At 40.7% G+C, this 21,132-nt stretch overlaps 1 protein-coding gene across 2 annotated transcripts in view; it reads left to right on the forward strand.

Moving 5' to 3' along the window:
* The window catches only part of LOC124030140 (paxillin-like), a 56,956-nt gene that overhangs the window by 21,503 nt on the left and 14,321 nt on the right, over positions 1-21,132 (forward strand). Inside the window, exons 1-4 of one of the 2 annotated variants that reach the window (XM_046341615.1) lie at positions 18,133-18,243; positions 20,131-20,321; positions 20,654-20,739; positions 20,828-20,958. In XM_046341615.1, coding sequence (XP_046197571.1) covers positions 20,862-20,958 — 97 coding nt within the window. In that variant the 5' untranslated portion in view covers positions 18,133-18,243; positions 20,131-20,321; positions 20,654-20,739; positions 20,828-20,861. Of the gene's footprint in view, positions 1-18,132; positions 18,244-20,130; positions 20,322-20,653; positions 20,740-20,827; positions 20,959-21,132 lie in introns of those variants that run through there. The other variant, XM_046341613.1, reaches the window with a different exon arrangement.

The raw sequence follows: 21,132 nt of genomic DNA on the forward strand, positions 1-21,132 counted from the left end.
TTATGGACACGTTAGAAATGGTGGATATTTGGAGACTAAAAAAAACCCGACCTAGTGAGATATACATGGAGGAGACTTAATCAAGCTAGTCGTCTTGACTACTTTCTTGTCTCTTTCTCTCTTGCATCAAAGGTTTAAAAAAGTTTCACATCGCATCATCATCTAATTGTCCTTCACATAACTCTTATACATTTTCACATGGATGGGGATATTGGAAATGTAATCAAAGTTTACTGGAGGACAACTTATCTTTAACTAAGGCAAAATAATTTATAACTTAAATTTTCCAGTATAATATAGGTTCAGCAAATCCCTTTATTGTTTGGGATACCTTTAAATGTTCCTCCAGGAGTTATTCAATATTCATCAATAATAAAATAAAACAGTTTCTGGCTAAAGAGACAAGACTAACAAGGGGAATCCATGAACTAATAGTACAGGTAGAGAGCAATAAAAACAATACTACAGAGATGCAAAATAAGTTAGAGGTTAAACAAAAAACTTGAACATTTTTCAAGAATGATCTATTACAAAAATAAAGCAAACTGGATGGAATATGGAGAACAATTCACAAACTTCTTCCTGAAACTCCAATACAGGAAAGCTAACAAAGAATTTGCAGAAACCCGTTACTGAAGACGGGGCCATCTATGATTCTCCAAATTATATTTTAAAAGGGGAGGCTAATTATTTTAGGCAGATGTTCTCTTTTCCGTCTCATCCTTTCCCACTGAATGAAGATTACGGTAAGGAGTTATTTCCAAATATAAAAAATGGAAAATTAATAAATGTACAGAAAGATCAGGTACGAAGGCCAAATTACAGAGGAATAACTTTTTGAGGCAATTAAATCCTTTCAGTCTGGAAAAACCCCAGGGCTTGATGGCATACCAGTAGAGGTATGTATATCAAGTATTTTTTTATATACTTTAAGCTCCATTGTTAGATTGTTTGTTTTAAATACTCTTATAGAAATGGTAGTCTGTCAGGTACTAAGCAGGAAGTTCTGCTTTCTCTATTATTAAAAAAAAGACCCAGATGGCAAATAGACCGGGTCTTTATATCTAAAAAAAAACTGGAGGCTTCTTACACTTCAATCTTGTGATGCAAAAAAATAGGTTTGATGGTATTCTTATCACAAAATATATAAATAAACTCTCCACAATGCATTTCAATAGAACACTTGTAAAAATAGACAAGATCCTGCAACCATGGAGAGGTAAATACCTGTCTATTTAAGGGAACATTGTCCTGATTAACTCCATAGTTAAATCTTAGTTTACTCACTTACTTGTGGCGCTGCCTACTCCTGATTTCGTTTTTCAAATCATTTGAGCAAAAAATTATTAGTTTTATCTGGGATGTTAAACCAGACAAAATAAAACAAGCATATGTATGTATATATATATGTGAATATGAATTGGGTGGGTTGAGATTTAAATATAAAAGCACTAAACCTCTCTCTAAAAGCTTCACTCATTCAGAAGTTTTATTTGAACCTTAAATGGTTCTCAAGTAAATTAATAAGAAAAGCTCATCCATTGTTTAAAAATAGCCTTTTTGCCTTTGTGCAGATTGCTATGTCTCATTTTCGATTAATTGAAAATGATACTAAGGAAAGAAGTATCTAATTTTTCAAACAAGCATTGCAGAGCTGGCTTCAATTTCATCCCCCTGAAAAGATAGAACAAGTATTATGTCTGAACTCAAATGTGCTGGTTGGTAAAATTCTTAAACAATATTGTATATTGGAATGGTAGAGTTATGTCTTTCATGGAGTTATCAGAATTGTACGGGAAGGTCTGCTCAATCCAAGAGTACAATCAATTGATTACAGCATCACCCCAAAAATGGAGGAGGCAGGTGGCAGCGGGAGAAGGTAGGGAACTGGTCTGTCTGCCCAGTATAAAGGATCAAAACTGGCAGAGGAATAAACATAGCATAAATAGGAATGTATAGCAGTTTCATTTGAGGACCAGGATGTTGACAACTGTGCCATACAGATTGCAAAATAGTTGAAGAGCTTTTTTGATGTACCGATTCCATGGTACTGGGTGTATGAGTTTTTATATATAAAACAACGCAAGATTCAAGACTTTGTGCTTTTCAGCTAAAATTATTATGTAGAATTCTTGCCACCAAAAAATGTTGAATATTTGGGGCATAATAATCATCGAAGCTCTGCTGATTTTGTTGTGAGGATACAGAATCAATAGACTATTTTATTTTGGTATTGCCCTCAGGAAGCCTGTTTCTGGTCTCCGGTACAGGAATGGCTGAAAATGCACAGCATTGATCTAAAATTGACACTAGAAATAGTACTGTTAGGAGATCTGGAGAGACCAGGTCAGTCGATTACTAATACTCTTAGTAAAACTATTTATCTTCAACCTGTAGATTCCATTTGATTAGATTGAAATTGTATGTTGAACATCATAGCATAGTTGAAAGATATGTGTTGTGTAGAAACACGAAGTGGGTGGCCAGCAGAGATGGATGGGATGGCCTGAGGGAAGCTGAGGGTTGGTATGTGGAATTGGAGACAAGTGGGAGTGGAGTTGCTGTGTGAGAGAGAATGATGGTCAAAAGATAAAGGGGGAAAAAAGTCAAAATAAAACATAATAAAAGTACATTTGAATGACACGAAGTGGCAGTGTTTTTACAACTAATGCCGGTTTGCCTGAGGCTGATGCCGTGCAAGTGTTTGTACACATGCATATACACAAACTCTCATTCAAATAAACACATATGAGAACACACACACACATACATGTAATGGTGCCAGACATGCACACAAACATAAAGTAGACATTGCTGTTATGATTTCAGTTGTCCTTGATGTCCTTTGTTTTAAATGTATGATTTTTTTGCGTTGTTTGCTGCTTTCTTCTGTCTTCCTTTTTTCTCTTTTTAGTTCATTCTCTTGGTTGTTGGTGCATTGGGGGTGGGGAATGGAATTAATTATTATTATTATTATTTTTTTCAGGGGGGGGGCTGTGGGAAGGGTCTCGACTGGTTGAGGGACAGCTATTGGGGAACTGTGGGGTGGATCTTAGCGTTCGGGTTTCACAAGGTGGTTATCATGAAAAAGGAAACTGACATAGTGATATAAAATATCATGCACACGCACCCTCACAATGATGGCTCTGTTACATGTTTGATAGTGTCTTGATGCTGTATTGCTTGTCCTTCATGTTCTATATAATGGTAACCCTTCCGTGTTTTTTGTTAAATATATATATATATATCTATTTATTTATTTATTTTAAACAAAAAAACATAATGTGCTCAGGGTCTTGGACAGGAAGTGTTAATGGGCTGTGTTACTAGAGCTGCATTGGTGCTCAAGCGTGGCACAAATGTTTGGGTGTTACTGCACTTTGAATGCAGTAAAGGAAGTGTTGGCCACTTAGCGTAGGTCTATGTGTTAAAGCTAAAGTTATTGCAGTGCTCAAGGGCTCACTTGGGCATCTCTTTTTCATCTCAATGTGACCTAAAATAAAGGATGAGTATGTGTTTTATATTGTCCCATCTGAGGAGTGAAGTACTCGGTCATTTTCTCTTGACTATGTGTGTACATTTGTTGTCATGTTACGTCATTATTTTGAAAGCAGTATGTGCAGCCTTGCATGCCATAATCCATACAGAAATATTCTTATGCACCTAATAGGCGAGCCTGACTGAACCATTTTTGTATATAAAGGGGCAATACGTATTTGGCTGACTTGTCACAGTTTCCCGGCTCTTAGTGACCAGTCCAGGTTTGGGTTGTCTGTAATCTATCTGATACTGTGTTAACTCTGGTATTTTTTGTGTGCCTTTTAAATTTTTGAACACTCAGCCTTTTGTGTGTCTGTGCTCAATTTAAGATTATTCTGGGACTGTTTGGTATGCATTAGGTTGCCTAAATGTGTTTACTATAGTTTTAGTGGGTAGGCACCTGTGAATGTTGTCGCAGAAGCGACTGGAATTTCTGATGCACACACAATCCCAACAGAGTTCTGCTGCCTGTCACTGACCTGGAGAGGGTGTGTGTTTGCAGCATCTCTCAAATAGCTTGCCAGCTCATGTCATATTCAAAAGCCACTCTACTGACTGTTAAAATGTCAGTTTTGGTAAACCTACTCTGACACTGGAGGCTCAACATCTCTCATTTATTTTATATAAAAAAAATATATCTAAAAAGCGAGGCGGTGATAGCATGTCAGAAATTCCCCGTACACCTTGCTGCTGCCCATCAGATAAGATCACGAAGAGCGAGGAGACACACAGTTGATACACAGGAAGGAATGCTCAACATAACCATGGTAGATTTCTGTCCACTCTCTCGTTGGGATGATTGACATATATTGGCCTATTAACGGGTACAACTTTCACTGGGGACGGGACATGTCCCCCCCCCACACACATTCTGAAATTGCATTTTATTTTTGTCCCCCCTGGTGATACAAACGAGGCAACGGTGTGCTTTAGAATCATGTGGACACCTCAAAGTGGTCTTGTGTTTTTGAAGTGTTTATCTGACTGGATATAAAAAATAATACTAATTATGTTCCCCCCCCAGTTGTGCCCCTGCCTATTACAATACATGTCCCTTCTCCCTATATCAAGTAGCCTATGTTCAAGATGGTAACACACAATGACATTTAAAGCCCTCATGTTGACAGTTCTGCCAAGTCTCTCCCTCCCTCTCTTTTACCAATTCAATGTCGCCCTCTTCTGTCTGCAACATACACTGTTTGATTTTGATTAGAATGAAGCAGAATGGTGAAAAATACGTAATCCTGAAACCCATTAGCTGACGGCATCTTATCTATTTTATATACCGGGTTAGCTACACATCATCCATCATCCAGTAAAAAAGCATGTATGGCTGAATAATTGATGACATGTTCTGATCAAGCATTTTGTCTGTCAGTGTGGCAAATCGATTTTGTATTTTATTTTGTATTTTTTTATTTAACCAGGTAGGCTAGTTGAGAACAAGTTCTCATTTACAACTGTGACCTGGCCAAGATAAAGCATAGCAGTGTGAACAGACAACAGAGTTACACATGGAGTAAACAATAAACACGTCAATAGCACAGTGGAAAGAAAAAAGTCTATACACATTGTGTGCAAAAGGTTTGAGGAGGTAGGCGGATAATTACAATTTTGCAGATTAAAACTGGAGTGATAAATGATCAGATGGTCATGTGTAGGTAGAGATACTGGTTTGCAAAAGAGCAGAAAAGTAAATAAATATAAACTGTATGGGGATGAGGTAGGTAAATTGGGTGGGCTATTTACCAATGGACTATGTACAGCTGCAGCGATCGGTTAGCTGCTCAGATAGCAGATGTTTCAAGTTGGTGAGGGAGCTAAAAGTCGCCAACTTCAGAGATTTTTGCAATTCGTTCCAGTCACAGCCAGCAGAGAACTGTAAGGAAAGGCGGCCAAATGAGGTGTTGGCTTTAGGGATGATCAGTGAGATACACCTGCTGGAGCGCGTGCTACGGGTGGGTGTTGTCATCGTGAACTGAGATGAGGCAGAGCTTTACCTAGCATGGACTTGTAGATGACCTGGAGCCAGTGGGTCTGGCGACGAACATGTAGCGAGGGCCAGCTGACTAGAGCATACAGGTCGCAGTGGTGGGTGGTATAAGGAAGTCGAGGATCGGTAGGATAGTCAGTTTTACTAGGGTGAGTTTGGTGGCGTGAGTGAAGGAGGCTTTGTTGTGGAATAGAAAGCCGACTAGATCTGCTTTTTAGATTGGAGATGTTTGATATGAGTCTGGAAGGAGAGTTTACAGTCTAGCCAGACACCTAGGTACTTATAGATGTCCACATATTCTAGGTCGGAACCATCCAGGGTGGTGATGCTAGTCGGGCGTGCGGGTGCAGGCAGCGAACGGTTGAAAAGCATGCATTTGGTTTTACTAGCGTTTAAGAGCAGTTGGGAGGCCACGGAAGGAGTGTTGTATGGCATTGAAGCTCATTTGGAGGTTAGATAGCACAGTGTCCAAGGAAGGGCCAGAAGTATACAGAATGGTGTCGTCTGCGTAGAGGTGGATCAGGGAATCGCCCGCAGCAAGAGCAACATCCTTGATATATATACAGAGAAAATAGTCGTCCCGAGAATTGAACCCTGTGGCACCCCCATAGACTGCCAGAGGGCCCTCCGATTTGACACACTGAACTCTGTCTGCAAAGTAGTTGGTGAACCAGGCAAGAAAGTCATTAGAAAAACCGAGGCTACTGAGACTGCCAATAAGAATGCGGTGATTGACAGAGTCGAAAGCCTTGGCCAGGTCGATGAAGACTGCTGCACAATACACAATACTGTCTTTTAGCAACAATGGCGGTAATGATATTGTTTAGTACCTTGAGGGTGGCTGAGGTGCACCCGTGACCGGCTCGGAAACCAGATTGCACAGCGGAGAAGGTAAGGTGGGATTCGAGATGGTCAGTGATCTGTTTGTTGACTAGGCTTTCGAAGACCTTAAATGGGCAGGATGGATTTAGGTCTGTAACATTTTGTGTCCAGGGTGTCTCCCCCTTTGAAGAGGGGGATGCTAATCGTAACCTAAAAGCAAGGGGGATATTTGAAGACCCGATCATTCAAGACACAATAATTGAAGATGGGCAGAAGTGTCTTGGCGAAGGCCTGCTTTTTTACATGGATAGGCCCATTTAAAAAAAAAAAGTTTTTTTTTTTTTTTTTTTTGAGGAAAGCCAGTGTTTATGTATGTGGATGACTCAAGGCTATACATGTCAGCTACTACAATGACTGAAATGACTGCAGCACTTAGTGGCAGTTAGCCCATGCCACACACTCAACCTAAGTTATTTCTAAAACTAAAAGCATTGTATTTGGGACAAATCATTCACGAAACCCTAAACTTCAACTAAATCTTATAATAAAGAATGTGGCAATTGAGCAAGTTGAGGTGACTAAAACTGCTTGGAGTTACCCTGGATTGTAAACTGTCGTGGTCAAAACATACTGATACAACAGTAGCTAAGATGGGGAGAAGTATGTCCATGATAAGGCGCTGCTCTACCTTCTTAAAGCACTGTCAACAAGGCAGGTCCTACAGGCCCTAGAATTGTCACACCTGGACAACTTAAGTCGTGTGGTCCGGTGCCACAAAAAAGGACTTAGGAAAGTTGCAATTGGTTCAGAACAGGACAGCACGGCTGTCTGTGTCGCGCTCTCTCTCTCTCTCTCTGTCTGTATGTGTAATGAATCCTAAGTGACTCTGTGCTCAAGGTGACATCGTAATTAAGAAACAGTTTATTTGTACTGGGAGGGAGTCTCCACGGTCACACCAACCCACTTCTGTTGTGGCACCCTTCAACTATCCTCTAATCTTCACTTCATCCAGGTGTCAGCCTATTGTTTAGTATTTGTGACTGACCGGCTCAAATCGGTCTTATGTAGCAAACATTTTATTTTTTATTTTTTACATTGGATAAAAGTAGATACTCAAAGCTAGAAAATGGTATATCATACACTGCAATTGAGGAACAATGTGAAAGTAATTCTGCTTTGAAGGTTGATCAACTTGTAAACTCACTTTTGAGAAAAGAGCCTTTGAAAGTTTTGGTACCTACTGGGGTGCTCTCCATTGTCTACACCCATTCAGCCAGCCCCATCATCGCTCTTTTAAGGATTCACATGTAAGGTCATGTGCTAAACAGTGTGTAGTGTGTGTGTGTGGTAGCCTACAATAAAGAACAATTCCAGGTTAACATAGTGTCCAGATACATTTTATAGACACTTACCCAGACACACTTGGCTATATTGATGGGTCATGTTAAAGAAATGCTATAACCCCTAGTCACATCCAGTGGTGGAAAAGTACTAAACTGTCATAGTTAAAAGTATAAATAATTTCAAATTTCTTATTTAACCAGATGGCACAATCAGTTGTTGTTTTCTTCATTTTGAAGCCAGCCAGGGGCATGCTCCAACAAACAAAGCATTTGTGTTTAGTGAGTCTGCCAGACCAGAGGCAGTTGGGATGACCAGGGATGTTCTCTTGATAAGTGTGTGAATTGGAGAATTTCCCTGTCAAAATGTAACCAGTACTTTTGGGTGTCAAGGAAAATCTATTGAGTAAAAGTAGCCAAAACTGTTATAGTAAAGTAATGTACAGATACCACAAAAAGCTACTTAATTAAGTAGTAATTTCAAGTACTTTACACCACTGGCAAAATTCCTTCACACCAGTACATTAGCCTACTTTATATACCGTTACACATGCACTTATCACATAGTATTCCATATATACAGTGGGGCAAAAAAGTTTTTAGTCAGCCACCAATTGCGCAAGTTCTCCCACTTAAAAAGATGAGGCCTGTAATTTTCATCATAGGTACACTTCAACTGTGACAGACAAAATAAGAAAGAATACAGGTAACGAATGGGGGACAGAGGAGCCTCTTAAAAAAGTTGCTGCAGGTCTGAGAGCCAGAAATCTTGCTTGTTTGTAGGTGACCAAATACGTATTTTCCACCATAATTTGCAAATAAATTCATTAAAAATCCTACAATGTGATTTTCTGGATTTTTTTTCTTCTCATTTTGTCTGTCGAAGTGTACCTATGATGGAAATTACAGGCCTCATCTTTTTAAGTGGGAGAACTTGCGCAATTGGTGGCTGACTAAATACTTTTTTGCCCCAATGTAAGTTAAGCCCATGCAACCTGAGTAAGGTGCACATGTACAGTACATAAACATATGCATGTGCCATATGTTTGTGGTGGACACTTGATATGGTCACATGATATTGTTGGGGTATGTCACATAATCATGTTATGACCACATAGCAAAATATTGATATATAATGAATATTGATTGAAGTGAATGGTCTCTACAGAAGGTGTAAACGGTACAGCCAAATGGTTACTTGCATAGTAGCAATATCAGACGGTGTCAATATAAATTTGTGTGTGTGTGTGTACAATAACGATATCAGTGATATGAGGTAGTTCTATGCATACAATCAGGGGTGAAGTGACTGAGCAGCAGGATAACTATTATAATAATAGCAGCAACGTGTGTGTGTGTCATTTGAATAGAGGCACTGCAGATGATGCTAATGACTGGTCTGTCCGAACCACGCATGAACAACGGAATCTACATTCGGAGAGCCTGTTTCTGTCCTGCCCTTGACTTTGGTTTAGGACTTGATGTCCATAGCCTCTTCGTCACAAAACTCCCTGATCTTCTCAAACAAATGAGACCATCTATGGGAGGAAGGATGCGCAGCAGCTGAAACCTGGTCCCGACAGTCCGACCGCTCCTTGGCTACAACACCAGGCTCCAGAGCATCGAAACTGTAAAACGGAGAACAAAGAAATCTGACATTACAACCCTGCACAACACCAATTCACCTCCCAAGTTTAGATAAGAATAACCTCACACAATGAAAGTTATTTTTACCTGAAGTGCTTGTACTGTTTGATCTGTGGCAGCGGCCTGAAGTACAGAGTCAGGTGTTGTTGCCAACCATAGCTTTCCACCAGAACCGTATCATCCTCCAGTCCAACCAGCTGTGGGATGTTAACCCCTGTCACAGTGCTGACTTCAACACTAACAATCTCAGACAAAGTGTTCACTCTGGTCTTTCTGAAGCGTTGCTTGATGAGGCCGAAGCACCAGTCAGGGGCAAACTCTGTGTGGCCTGTGATCAGGAAGTGACGTTCCAGATTGTGGTGGAGCTTGTGCAGGGTCCACCAGGCACAATACCGTAGCACCAACTTGTTTTAGTTTTTTCCACTGCAGTTATCACAATTCAGTTCCACACGTGTTTTCCTCAAGCTTGTAGTTGGTGAAGAAATGGTGCATGTAGCTGACTGCGCTGCTGCCTTTGCTTGCTTGGGCCAGCTCTATTTTTGATGATGGTATGACTGGTGGATGAGAGTGGGGTGTGTTCTACTGATTTGATGCTGAAAAACAAATTACAGACACAAATATTTCAGCATTATTATACAATCGATGTGAAATGGCATTCTGAGATGTGACTAAACGCAGTTCATACTACTAGAGGGCAAGCGATTAATCGGAATGGCCGATGAATTAGGGCCGATTTCGCATTTTCTTAACAATAGGAAATTGGTAAATTTTTGGGCTCCGATTTGTCTTTTTAAAATTTGAATTTTTTTCAATTTGTTTTTTGTTTTTATACCTTTTTTTATTTACCTAGGCAAGTCAGTTAAGAACACATTCTTATTTTCAATGACAACCTAGGAACGGTGGGTGAACTGCCTTGTTCAGGGGCAGAATGACAGAGATTTACCTTGTCAGCTCGGGTTATCCAATCTTACAACCTTACAGTTAACTAGTCCAATGCAATAACGACCTGCCTCTCTCGTTGCACTCCAAGGACTGTAAAACACCTGTTACGCGAATGCAGTAAGCCAAGGTAAGTTGCTAGCTAGCATTAAACGTATCTTATAAAAAACAATCAATCATAATCACTAGTTAACTACACATGGTTGATGATATTACTAGATATTATCTAGCGTGTCCTGTGTTGCATATAATCTGACTGAGCATACAAGTATCTAAGTAGCTGACTGAGCGGTGGTAGGCAGAAGCAGGCGCATAAACATTCATTCAAACGGCACTTTCTTTGCGTTTTGCCAGCAGCTCTTCGTTGTGCGTCAAGCATTGTGCTGTTTATGACTTCAAGCCTATCAACTCCCCAGATGAGGCTGGTGTAACCGAAGTGAAATGGCTAGCTAGTTAGTGCGCGCTAATAGCGTTTCAAACCTCACTTGCTCTGAGCCTTGGGGTGGTTGTTTCCCTTGCTATGCATGGGTAACGCTGCTTAGAGGGTGGCTGTTGTCGTTGTGTTGCTGGTTCGAGCCCAGGGAGGAGCGAGGAGAGGGACGGAAGCTATATACTGTTACATTGACAATACTAAAGTGCCTATAAGAACATGCAATCGTCAAAGGTATATGAAATACAAATGGTATAGAGCGAAATAGTCCTATAAATTCTATATTAACTACAACCTAAAAACCTCTTTACCCTGGAATATTGAAGTCTCATGTTAAAAGGAACCACCAACTTTCATATGTTCTGAGCAAGGAACTTAAACGTTATCTTTTTTACATGGCACATATTGCACTTTCGCTTCAACCTTCACTTTGTTTTTGCATTATTTAAACCAAATTGAACACGTTTCATTATTTATTTGAGGCTAAATTGATTTTATTGATGTATTATATTAACTTAAAATAAGTGTTCATTCAGTATTGTTGTAATTGTCATTATTACACAGATTGAAAACAAATTGGCCGTTTTTATTTTATTTATTTTTTAAAATTGGTATCGGCTTTTTTGGTCCTCCAATCATCGGTATCGGTGTTGAAAAATCATAATCGGTCGACCTCTAGTTCATACAGGTAATGTTAGCTACTGTAGCTAGCCAGCCACCTAACTTCCGCTGGCTAACTAACAGCAAGCTTTAACTAGCAATAGAAACTGATTGTCATAGCTAGCTAAAGTTAACCAATGGGTTCAATGTTAGCTAACTGCATTACGAGGATCTCATTTTCTAGACACAAAATGCAACACCGCAGACCAATCCAAACTCATCTCTCTGCATGTCCAGCCCAAACATTCTCTCTGTAGCTAACCAACTAGGCTCGTAATTTAACAGTTTTATTCGTATTTACAGATGACATACAAGTTTGATATTAAGGCACATGAAAGTTCACATGTTCAAGAAGCATTTCTGCCCAATAAGTTATGACAAAATGTACGCTCAAAGGGCTCTCCTGTCGTGGCTTGCGACGTAAGCCTATTTTCCTGAATCGGATCACATTTGGTTGTGATGGAACTGCAAAGAAAAGTCTAGAAGCTTCTTTGTGGTTGCGGATCCTGCAGTTTGGTCATGCTCTTCACCCAAGCACATAAAGCTCTGGTGGTGGGTATATTTAGGGGCTTTAGGCTTCTTATTTTAGCCAGGGGTTCTCAACCTCTTAACAGGGAGCTCAAGTCGTCCTAGTTACTCACTGTTGAGCGACTGGTTTAGGAACTTGTTCTCCAATACGGCCCATGTATTTTTGACTGTATATTACATTTATGGAATGTCAGCATTTTATGGAAGAGGATTGGTTTAGTATTCTGAGGTTGAAATGCTATCTCCCAGCTGCAGGCGAGCCGAGGAGACTCTTGACATGTCCGAATACCCATACTTTGTGTTCTAAATAGTAGGTTGAGTATGCTAAAAATAACATTTAATATTATGCAACATTTAGAAAATGGAGTCCTGGGGATGCACTACTGAAATCAACGAATAGCAGGAAATGACACGTTCTCATTATGCTTAAATAGAATGTTTTTATGTGAATTTTCTAAAATCAAGAATGGTTTAAATGCCAGGATGTTAACCTCATTTTGCCTTTTCAACTAGTAGAATTCGATGCACACTTTCCAAAATACATTGGAAGAGGTGGGCTGTGAGTGATCGACCCTGGCTTTAGGAGTAGCAAAGCAACAAAACTAGGCTACTTAATTGGGAAGATACTGAATAGCGAAGCTTCTGCAGTGGTGTTCAAATGTAGGATTAGTATTGATATTTAATTCTCCTTAAAATGATTGTGTATTGCATCTTAGGATAAATCTTTGAAAAAACAAGTATTTTTACCCAAAGTTGATTAGTTTTCTCATTTGAAGAGGGTTTCTTGTTCTCTTGGTCTTCGTCAGAGCTTTTAAACAAATACTAAACCATCTTTTGATTTCTGAATGTGTCAGGATGTGGCTGCGTTATAGATGTCATGTTAGTCAGACCTTTTTGATTTGAACATATGGATTCATGGGCGCCTGACTGTCAAAGTAGGGGTTCAAAAAAACTATTATACTGAACAAAAATATAAACGCAACATGTGAAGCCGGATGGAAGGCTACCCTGAGTCAGTCGGAGAATCCCAGTTGCATACTCCTCGCATCCCCTATCCGTTTCATAACCCTTTGGATAAGAAAGCCAGAGGTCCCGCCCCTCTAACCTTTCCACTAATGGGTTTTGAGAAGAAGGAAAGAAGAGGGGACACAGGCAATTGAGATTCTCCCAGAGACAGTGATACAGCGAAGCCTCTCGTTTCGATCAGAAGCGGTGCCTCCACTTGACAAATCTTTGCTCAAAGATTGGCTGCTTCATGGGTGTAAGGTGCATGTAGACTAGCAAGCGTTAAATTGCCGCGTGCCCGCTTAGGCTGCCCATTGTGACTTGCTTTTGGTGTGCATATAGCAGCACGTTCGATTGTGCATCAAGAATTCAGCATAGCAAGTTTGTATGACGGCCTGGTTATTAACCTCTCTGGGATATGTGGGACGCTAGCATCCCACCTGGCCAAAAGCCAGTGAAAATGCAGAGGGCCAAATTCAAATAAATTACTACAAAAATCTAACTTTCATGAAATTACACATGTAAGATACCAAATTAAAGCTACACGTGTTGTGAATCCAGCCAACATGTCAGATTTCAAAAAGGTTTTTCGGCAAAAGCAAACGATGCTATTATCTGAGGGTAGCACCTCCGTAAACAAAGAGAGAACATTTCAACCCTGCAAGCGCGACACAAAACGCAGAAATAAAAATATAAATCATGCCTTACCTTTGACGAGCTTCTTTCGTTGGCACTCCAATATGTCCCATAAACATCACAAATGGTCCTTTTTGTTCGATTAATTCCGTCGATATATATATCCAAAATGTCCATTTATTTAGCACGTTTGATTCAGGAAAAACACCGGTTCCAACTTGCGCAACGTGCCTACAAAATATCTCAAAAGTTACCTGTAAACTTTGTCAAAACATTTCAAACTACTTTTGTAATACAACTATAGGTATTTTTAAAGTAAATAAATGATAACATTGAAGATGGGATGATCTGTGTTCAATACAGGAAGAAAACAAACTGACGCTACCTTTCTGGTCACGCGCCTCTAACAGTACACTTGAAGTGACCCTCGTTTTGAAGAATCTACTTCATTACACAAAGGAAAAACCTCAACCAATTTCTAAAGACCGGTGACATCCAGTGGAAGCGGTAGGAACTGCAAGAAGGTCTCTTAAATCTGGATTCCCAATGAAAACTCATTGAAAAGAGTGACCTCAAAAAAACAAAAAATCTGAATGGTTTTTCCTCAGGGTTTCGCCTGCTACATAAGTTCTGTCATACTCACAGACCTGATTCAAACAGTTTTAGAAACTTCAGTTTCCTATCCAAATCTACTAATAATGTGCATAACTAATCTTCTGGGGATGAGTAGCAGGCAGTTGAATTTGGGCATGCATTTCATCCGCACGTGAGAATACTGCCCCCTGTCACCAATAAGTTAAATTGGTAAATAGTTCAATAATAATATGCTCTAAAACTCTGGTGACTGATGGTGGGGTCACCTTGGGGTCGTGATATGGGCTGCACCAAATGTTTGTATTATAATAATTAATTGTTGTATTAATAGAAGGGGAAGGGCTATAAGACCCCTCCCTCACTACATCTATAGTAGCAATATACAGTTTAAGTTTACATATACCTTAGCCAAATACATTTAACCCAGTTTTTCACATTCCTGACCTTTAATCCTAGGAACAATTCTCTGTCTTAGGTCAGTTAGGATCACCACTTTATTTTAAGAATGTGAAATGTCAGAGTAATAGTAGAGAGAATGATTGATGTATTTCTTTCATCACATTCCCAGTGGGTCAGTGTACATACACTCAATTAGTACTTGGTAGTAATGTTTCGGGTAGCCTTCCACAAGCTTTCCACAATAAGTTGGCTGAATTTTGGCCCATTCCTCCTGACAGAGCTGTAACTGAGTCGGGTTGTAGGCTTCCTTGCTCGCACCTGCTTTTTCAGTTCTGCCCACACATTTTCTATGGGATTGAGGTCAGTGCTTTGTGATGGCCACTCCAATACCTCGACTTTGTTGTCCTTAAGGCATTTTGCCACAACTTTGGAAGTATGCTTGAGGTCATTGTCCATTTGGAAGACCCATTTGCGACCAATCTTTAACTTCCTGACTGATATCTTGAGATGTTGCTTCAATATATCCGATTTTCAAACCCTCAAGGTGCTATCTATTTTGTGAAGTGCACCAGTCCCTCCTGCAGCAAAGCACCCCCACAACATGATGCTAACATTTCCATGCTTCACGGTTAGGGTGGTGTTCTTTGGTTTGCAAGCCTCCCCCTTTTTCCTCCAAACATAACGATGGTCATTATGGCCAACAGTTCTATTTTTGTTTTATCAGACCAGAGGACATTTCTCCAAAAAGTATGATCTTTGTCCCCATGTGCAGTTACAACCGTAGTCTGGCTTTTTTATGGCTGTTTTGGAGCAGTGGCTTCTTCCTTGCTGAGCGACCTTTCAGGTTGTCGATATAGGACTTCTTTACTGTGGATATAGATACTTTTGTACCTGTTTCCTCCAGCATATTCGCAAAGTCCTTTGCTGTTGTTTTGCGATTGATTTGCACTTTTCGCACCCACGTACGTTCATCTCTAGGAGAAAGAACGCGCCCCCTTCCTGAGCGGTATTACGGCTGCGTGGTCCCATGGTGTTTATACTTGCGGACTATTATTTGTACAGATGAACGTGGTACCTTCAGGCATTTGCAAATTGCTCTCAAGGATGAATCAGACTTGTGGAGGTCTACAATGTTTTTTCTGAGGTCTTGGCTGATTTCTTTTGATTTTCCCATGATGTCAAGCAAAGAGGCATTGAGTTTGAAGGAAGGCCTTGACATACATCCACAGGTACACCTCTAATTGACTCAAATTATGTCAATTAGCATATCAGAAACTTCTAAAGCCATGACATCATCTTCTGGAATTTTCCAAGCTGTTTAAAGGCACCGTCAACTTAGTGTATGTAAACCTCTGACCCACTTGAATTGTGATTCAGTGAAATTATCTCTGTTAACAATTGTTGGAAAAATTACTTGTGTCATGTACAAGGTAGATGTCCTATCCGACTTACCAAAACTGTAGTTTGTTAACAAGAAATGTGTGGAGTGGTTGACAAATGTTTTAATGACAACCTAAGTGTATGTGAACTTCTGACTTCAACTGTAGATATTCCATCAATCTGCCATTTCCAGCTAGAATAGGCATTTACAACATGAACAATGTCTACACTGTATATCTGATCAATCTGATGTTATTTTAATGGACAAAAAATGTGCTTTTCTTTCAAAAACAAGAACATTTCTAAGTGACCCCAAACTTTTGAACGGTAGTGTATGTTGAACTGGAACAATGTGATCAGTTTCTGTCTAAGTAGGATAGATGGGCTAATGTATCTGTGATAGTCTGCCTCAACAGTTTGAGTATGCCTAGAACTCCATTCCTATTCTATTCAGAGAAATGTATTGAATTGGAAATGAGCTATTATCATGCTGGTTAATGCAATGCATGTCTGTTGAATTGTGGAAAATCCACCAACACTCGGCCCAGCCATACCTACTGAGCCAGTCCGAATCCGCTACTGTGTTGCGGCCAATGGCGTACTGCATCATTTTTACTAAATGGTACGTGCTAAATAGTATCTAAAGAAGAGTGCTTAGTGTACAGTTTAAGTATGTAGTATGGGTATTCTGACACAGCCTCTCCCTCATTCAGGGTACTTTTAACTTCTACTGCAGTTCCCTCCGACCTCTGGATGGCCTAGTAACTGGTAAGAGTGCACAGTCCTTGGCCAAGTTCCAATATGCACATTAGCACACCCCTTAGAATGCATATTCAATATGTTGCTTCATTCTGAATGAAATTTGAGTTTGGTTATTAGAACAGAACATGTGAATGGCTGGCTATGAGCTAATGTGTCATGGCATGTTCCTGTGTGGCTTTGTTGGTAGAGCATGGTGCTTGCAACTGATTAGATTCCCATGGGGGACTAGTATTGAACAAGTATTAATGTATGCACTCACTACAGTAAGTTGTTCTGGAAAAGAGCATCTGCTAAATGATTAAAATGTAATATGTTCCCATCAGCCCTTTGGCACAGAGGACTGACACACTTTTGTAGGCCTCCACACTAATGCTTAGGTCTACAACAAGTGTCAAAACCCCAGCCTCATTTGTGCACAAACTATTGCAATCTGTTTCCTTCATGTTCTGAGCCCTTAGAACTACCAGAAATAATTACGGGAGGCTGGTCTTGGTCTAAAGACTCTCTATTCTACATCTTTGCTTGTAGGTGTACTTGTACATTACCTTCCCCGCAAAAACCTTGTTGAAACCCCTTCTGCTGGAAATCAAGCGTGAATGGATCTTTGAGCATTTCTGTTGCCCAGAATGAAGGCTAACATTTTGGAATCAGAGGTTTTTTACTTTCCCTCACCCTTTGGGCAGTTGGTTGGTTGTTAGGCTATATATTTCCCCCTAAAGTGAGTATCTGGCTGTAGGAGAATAAACACCCGGCTCTGCTGTATCCAGAATAAAATCCACTGAGATGTTTACAGTATCTCGAAGTCGGTCAGCAAACCCCTCTGCTTCGGTAACCCTGTCATCATCCAGCATGCTAATGATGCTAACGCCAACTCTAGCCAAATTGGATCCAGTGCCCAGCTGTCACCGTTGTCTGTCTTTAGCATCCATGATTCCTTGGGCCATGGGATACTCTCCATCTCAGCCACACCATACCGAGGGAGTGTGTTATGTTAAATGACCTGGTCACTGAACTCAAACACACTTGGTATGATCCTTGAGACCGACAGAACAGCAGCCCGTGTGAAGGAAGGGTTCATTTAATTACCACTCTCACCACTCTCTCTGTAGGCATTGTACTCAGAGACCATATCATTCTTTTCTACCCATTCTCTCCCTCCCTCTTTCACAACTTTCCTTCCATCACTGCCACAACCTTTTCATGTTTTTCTCAGGCTTTCTTGTAATGCTCTGTCGAGTTGGCTCTAATTGCCTCGTTTGTAAACCGTTCTTTGCAGCAGTCGTGTGAGTGTGAACAGACTCTTACCTCAGCCTTCAGAGAGCCAAGAAGGCTGAAACTTCAAATTGGCATAGCTAGGGATAAACCTAATCCTCCCGCTGCCACCAAAAGTGACGCCTCCTCTCCTGCCCTTTCCTCCCTCCTCTCTCATTACCAGTCTCTGGTGTTAAGGGTGGCAGTTCCTGCCTGTCAGCCAGTGGGTTTGGGTTGCTCTCTTCCTCAGTCTTCCTTTGCATTCCTCTCTTCGTCCTCCCTGGGTGTGTATGTGCTAGTCGTCTTCATCGCCTCGGGTATGTTGTTTCCACTCATGTGGTTTCCTTTTATTTCTCACATTTTGTCATCAGTTATGTTTAGTGTGACCTTGTATTGTTGACTTCTTGAAGTGTAGGTGCATACATATGTCGTTCAGTTAATTTATGGGTTGCATTTGTTTGTTCTGTTTATTGTTGATGACTGAAGTAAAGTCCTGTGGAGAGTAGAGTAGGGACCGTATTCGTAGTGCAGAAGATGGTCAGTTTCACACACTTGTGAAATCAGAGGCAACTGCTTAAGAGAAGTAATCTCGGTATAAGGAACATGGGTGTGTTATGGTGGTTCATACAGAATTATTGTGGATGATGTCACCTTGCTCATTCTCTTCTTGCCCACCAACTGGGTGGCTAACTGGCTAGCCATTTTGTTTACCCAGATAGAATGACTGCATTTTATAGTGTGAAATTGTGGTTGGGTGTTTCTTATGTGATGAACATGATCTAGATTGACCACGTCTATCAAGGTGGAAAGCATCAATTGGTTGCCAGTGAGCGATTACAACCTGACCAGAGAAAGCTGTGGTAGACAACCTACTTAATGGGATTTTAAGGATTTCTAATTAGGAAAATGTAGAAACCGTTTACTAATAGTGTATATAAATAGTTTATGAAGTATACTTTTGACTGTAAAATGTTACGAAAGCTTATGTCTCGCTGCTGTCTACTTCACATCCATTAACAGTGAAACTTTGTGAGCAGCAGGGTAAATGAGTAACCAAAGGTGTGGTAACCGTGCAGATTCAGTGAAGTGGGTTACAACCCTGCTGCTCCTCCTAAGATATCTAAATGTTGCTCACATCTGTCTGTGTTTGGACACGTTGGGAAAGTGCCGGAACATCAAGCTGTCAAGTGTACTTATTGATGACTAGGAGGATATATGATGACTGGATCACAGAGGCTGCCTGGATCTTTAATTTAAAGACCCTTGCGCCCTTCGGTCTCAACGTAGACTTTGATCTGAAGCCATTCTTGTGATTATTGTGACTTTGCCATTGTAATTGTTTGTAATCTTGTGTAGTCAAATTAATCTATGATTGTATGCTATCCATTTGTTGTTGGTATGCTGTTCTTTGTATGACATTTTAATATTTGATTATTAACCAATTATATTAGGCCACTCTTGGCCATGATTAAACACCTGTGTCTTTTGACACTATATAAACGAGTCATCCCGCAGTGTTTGATTATACCCTGATGAAGACAGCTTGGCTGTCGAAACGTTGGTAATTACATTTTTGCATTTGAGCTCCTAGAGTGTACGGCTCTCTTTTATTTTCAAGTTTTCTACTCCGCTAGCCAGCACCTCGTCTTAATAGGTGTGCGTTTCTTTTTCTTCTAGATCGGATCACAGATCATACCATGACAATATAAAATAAACCTGCACAACAAATTCATTTGAATCTACAGTAGACTAGTGGCTGGCTTGTCCGTTATTGATTGAGTAGAGGTCTAGGAATTACCAAATTAAAATAAAATAAAAAGAACTTCTCCTTGAGAGATGCAATGAAATAAGTGTAGGGTTAAAGTAGATTTTGGGGGTCTTCTAAAGACTGAATATGTTATTCATTTGTTTACGTGCCATTGTACTTATGCTCACTGTTTAGCTGAATATTGAGGCCCCTGTCTGTGTCTAGCTCTCTGCCAAAACCCGCACACCCGCGTTGGTGAGAAAAGGGACTGAGGGTGATAGCGAGGCACAGAGACGGGTTCTGTTTTTCTCTGAAACAAGGACAGATTTGCATGCCACTGAGACAGGTTCTAAGAAACTGTGTGTTAAGAATAACTTGTTATTTTAGCTGCACATGCAGGGTTTGACATAGGAGATCACACCATAATATTAAAAGGGTCTTACTCTTATGTTCCTAGATGCATTGCTGGCGGACTTGGAGTCGACGACCTCCCACATCTCCAAGTGGCCAGTGTTTCTGCCGGACGAGACACCCTACTCTTTCCCTACGGGAGGACAGGCCCCTCCCCCTGTACCACCACCTCCCTCCACTGAGGCCCTGAATGGAACCTTGCTTGAACCCCTAGATTCAACCCCCTTGTCCACAGAGGTACACACACACACACATGCACATATTTGTGTTCCACACACACACACACACACACACACACACACACACACACACACACACACACACACACACACACACACACACACACACACACACACACACACACACACACACACACACACACACACACACACACACACACACACGGCTGGTGTGGGTTCAGGCTTTTGCTCAAGTTGGTAACCGATCTGATTCAACTAATAAAATCTTGAAGACTGAGCAAAAGCCTGTGCCCACATGACACCCTCACCCATTTACCATTTTACCTAGAACACTACTACACTTCTAAATATGTACCTGTCCTTTCTTAGTCCTACAGCCCTGCACAGAAAAGCTTGTGGTCCAGGGATAGCAGTAGCCCCCCCTTACCCCAAAGCGAAGAGGACCACGTCTACAGGTAATGGTCTTAATAAACAATACACTTCATGACAAAATGAACATCAGATGTCTGTCTCTGATGTTTGTCTGTCTGTTGGGTCCTGCAGCTTCCCCAACAAGCAGAAGAGTACGGAGGCTGCCATGAGCTCCTCCCTGGGCTGCAACCTGTCGGAGCTGGACCGGCTGCTTCTGGAGCTCAATGCTGTACAGCACAACACACCCTCCTTCCCCACTGAGGGTACACTACACCATTATGTGTGCATCCCCAAATGACACCCTATTCCTTATATAGTGCACTGCTCTTGACCAGGACCCACACGTAGAAAACCCTATTTGGTACATAAAAGCATTTAACAGTTACGGTCTCTTGACCATTGCAGTTGTTGAAACTTGCCAATATGTAAATATATAT

This window comes from Oncorhynchus gorbuscha, linkage group LG03 (genome assembly GCF_021184085.1).
Source record: "Oncorhynchus gorbuscha isolate QuinsamMale2020 ecotype Even-year linkage group LG03, OgorEven_v1.0, whole genome shotgun sequence".
NCBI classification, from domain to species: domain Eukaryota; kingdom Metazoa; phylum Chordata; class Actinopteri; order Salmoniformes; family Salmonidae; genus Oncorhynchus; species Oncorhynchus gorbuscha.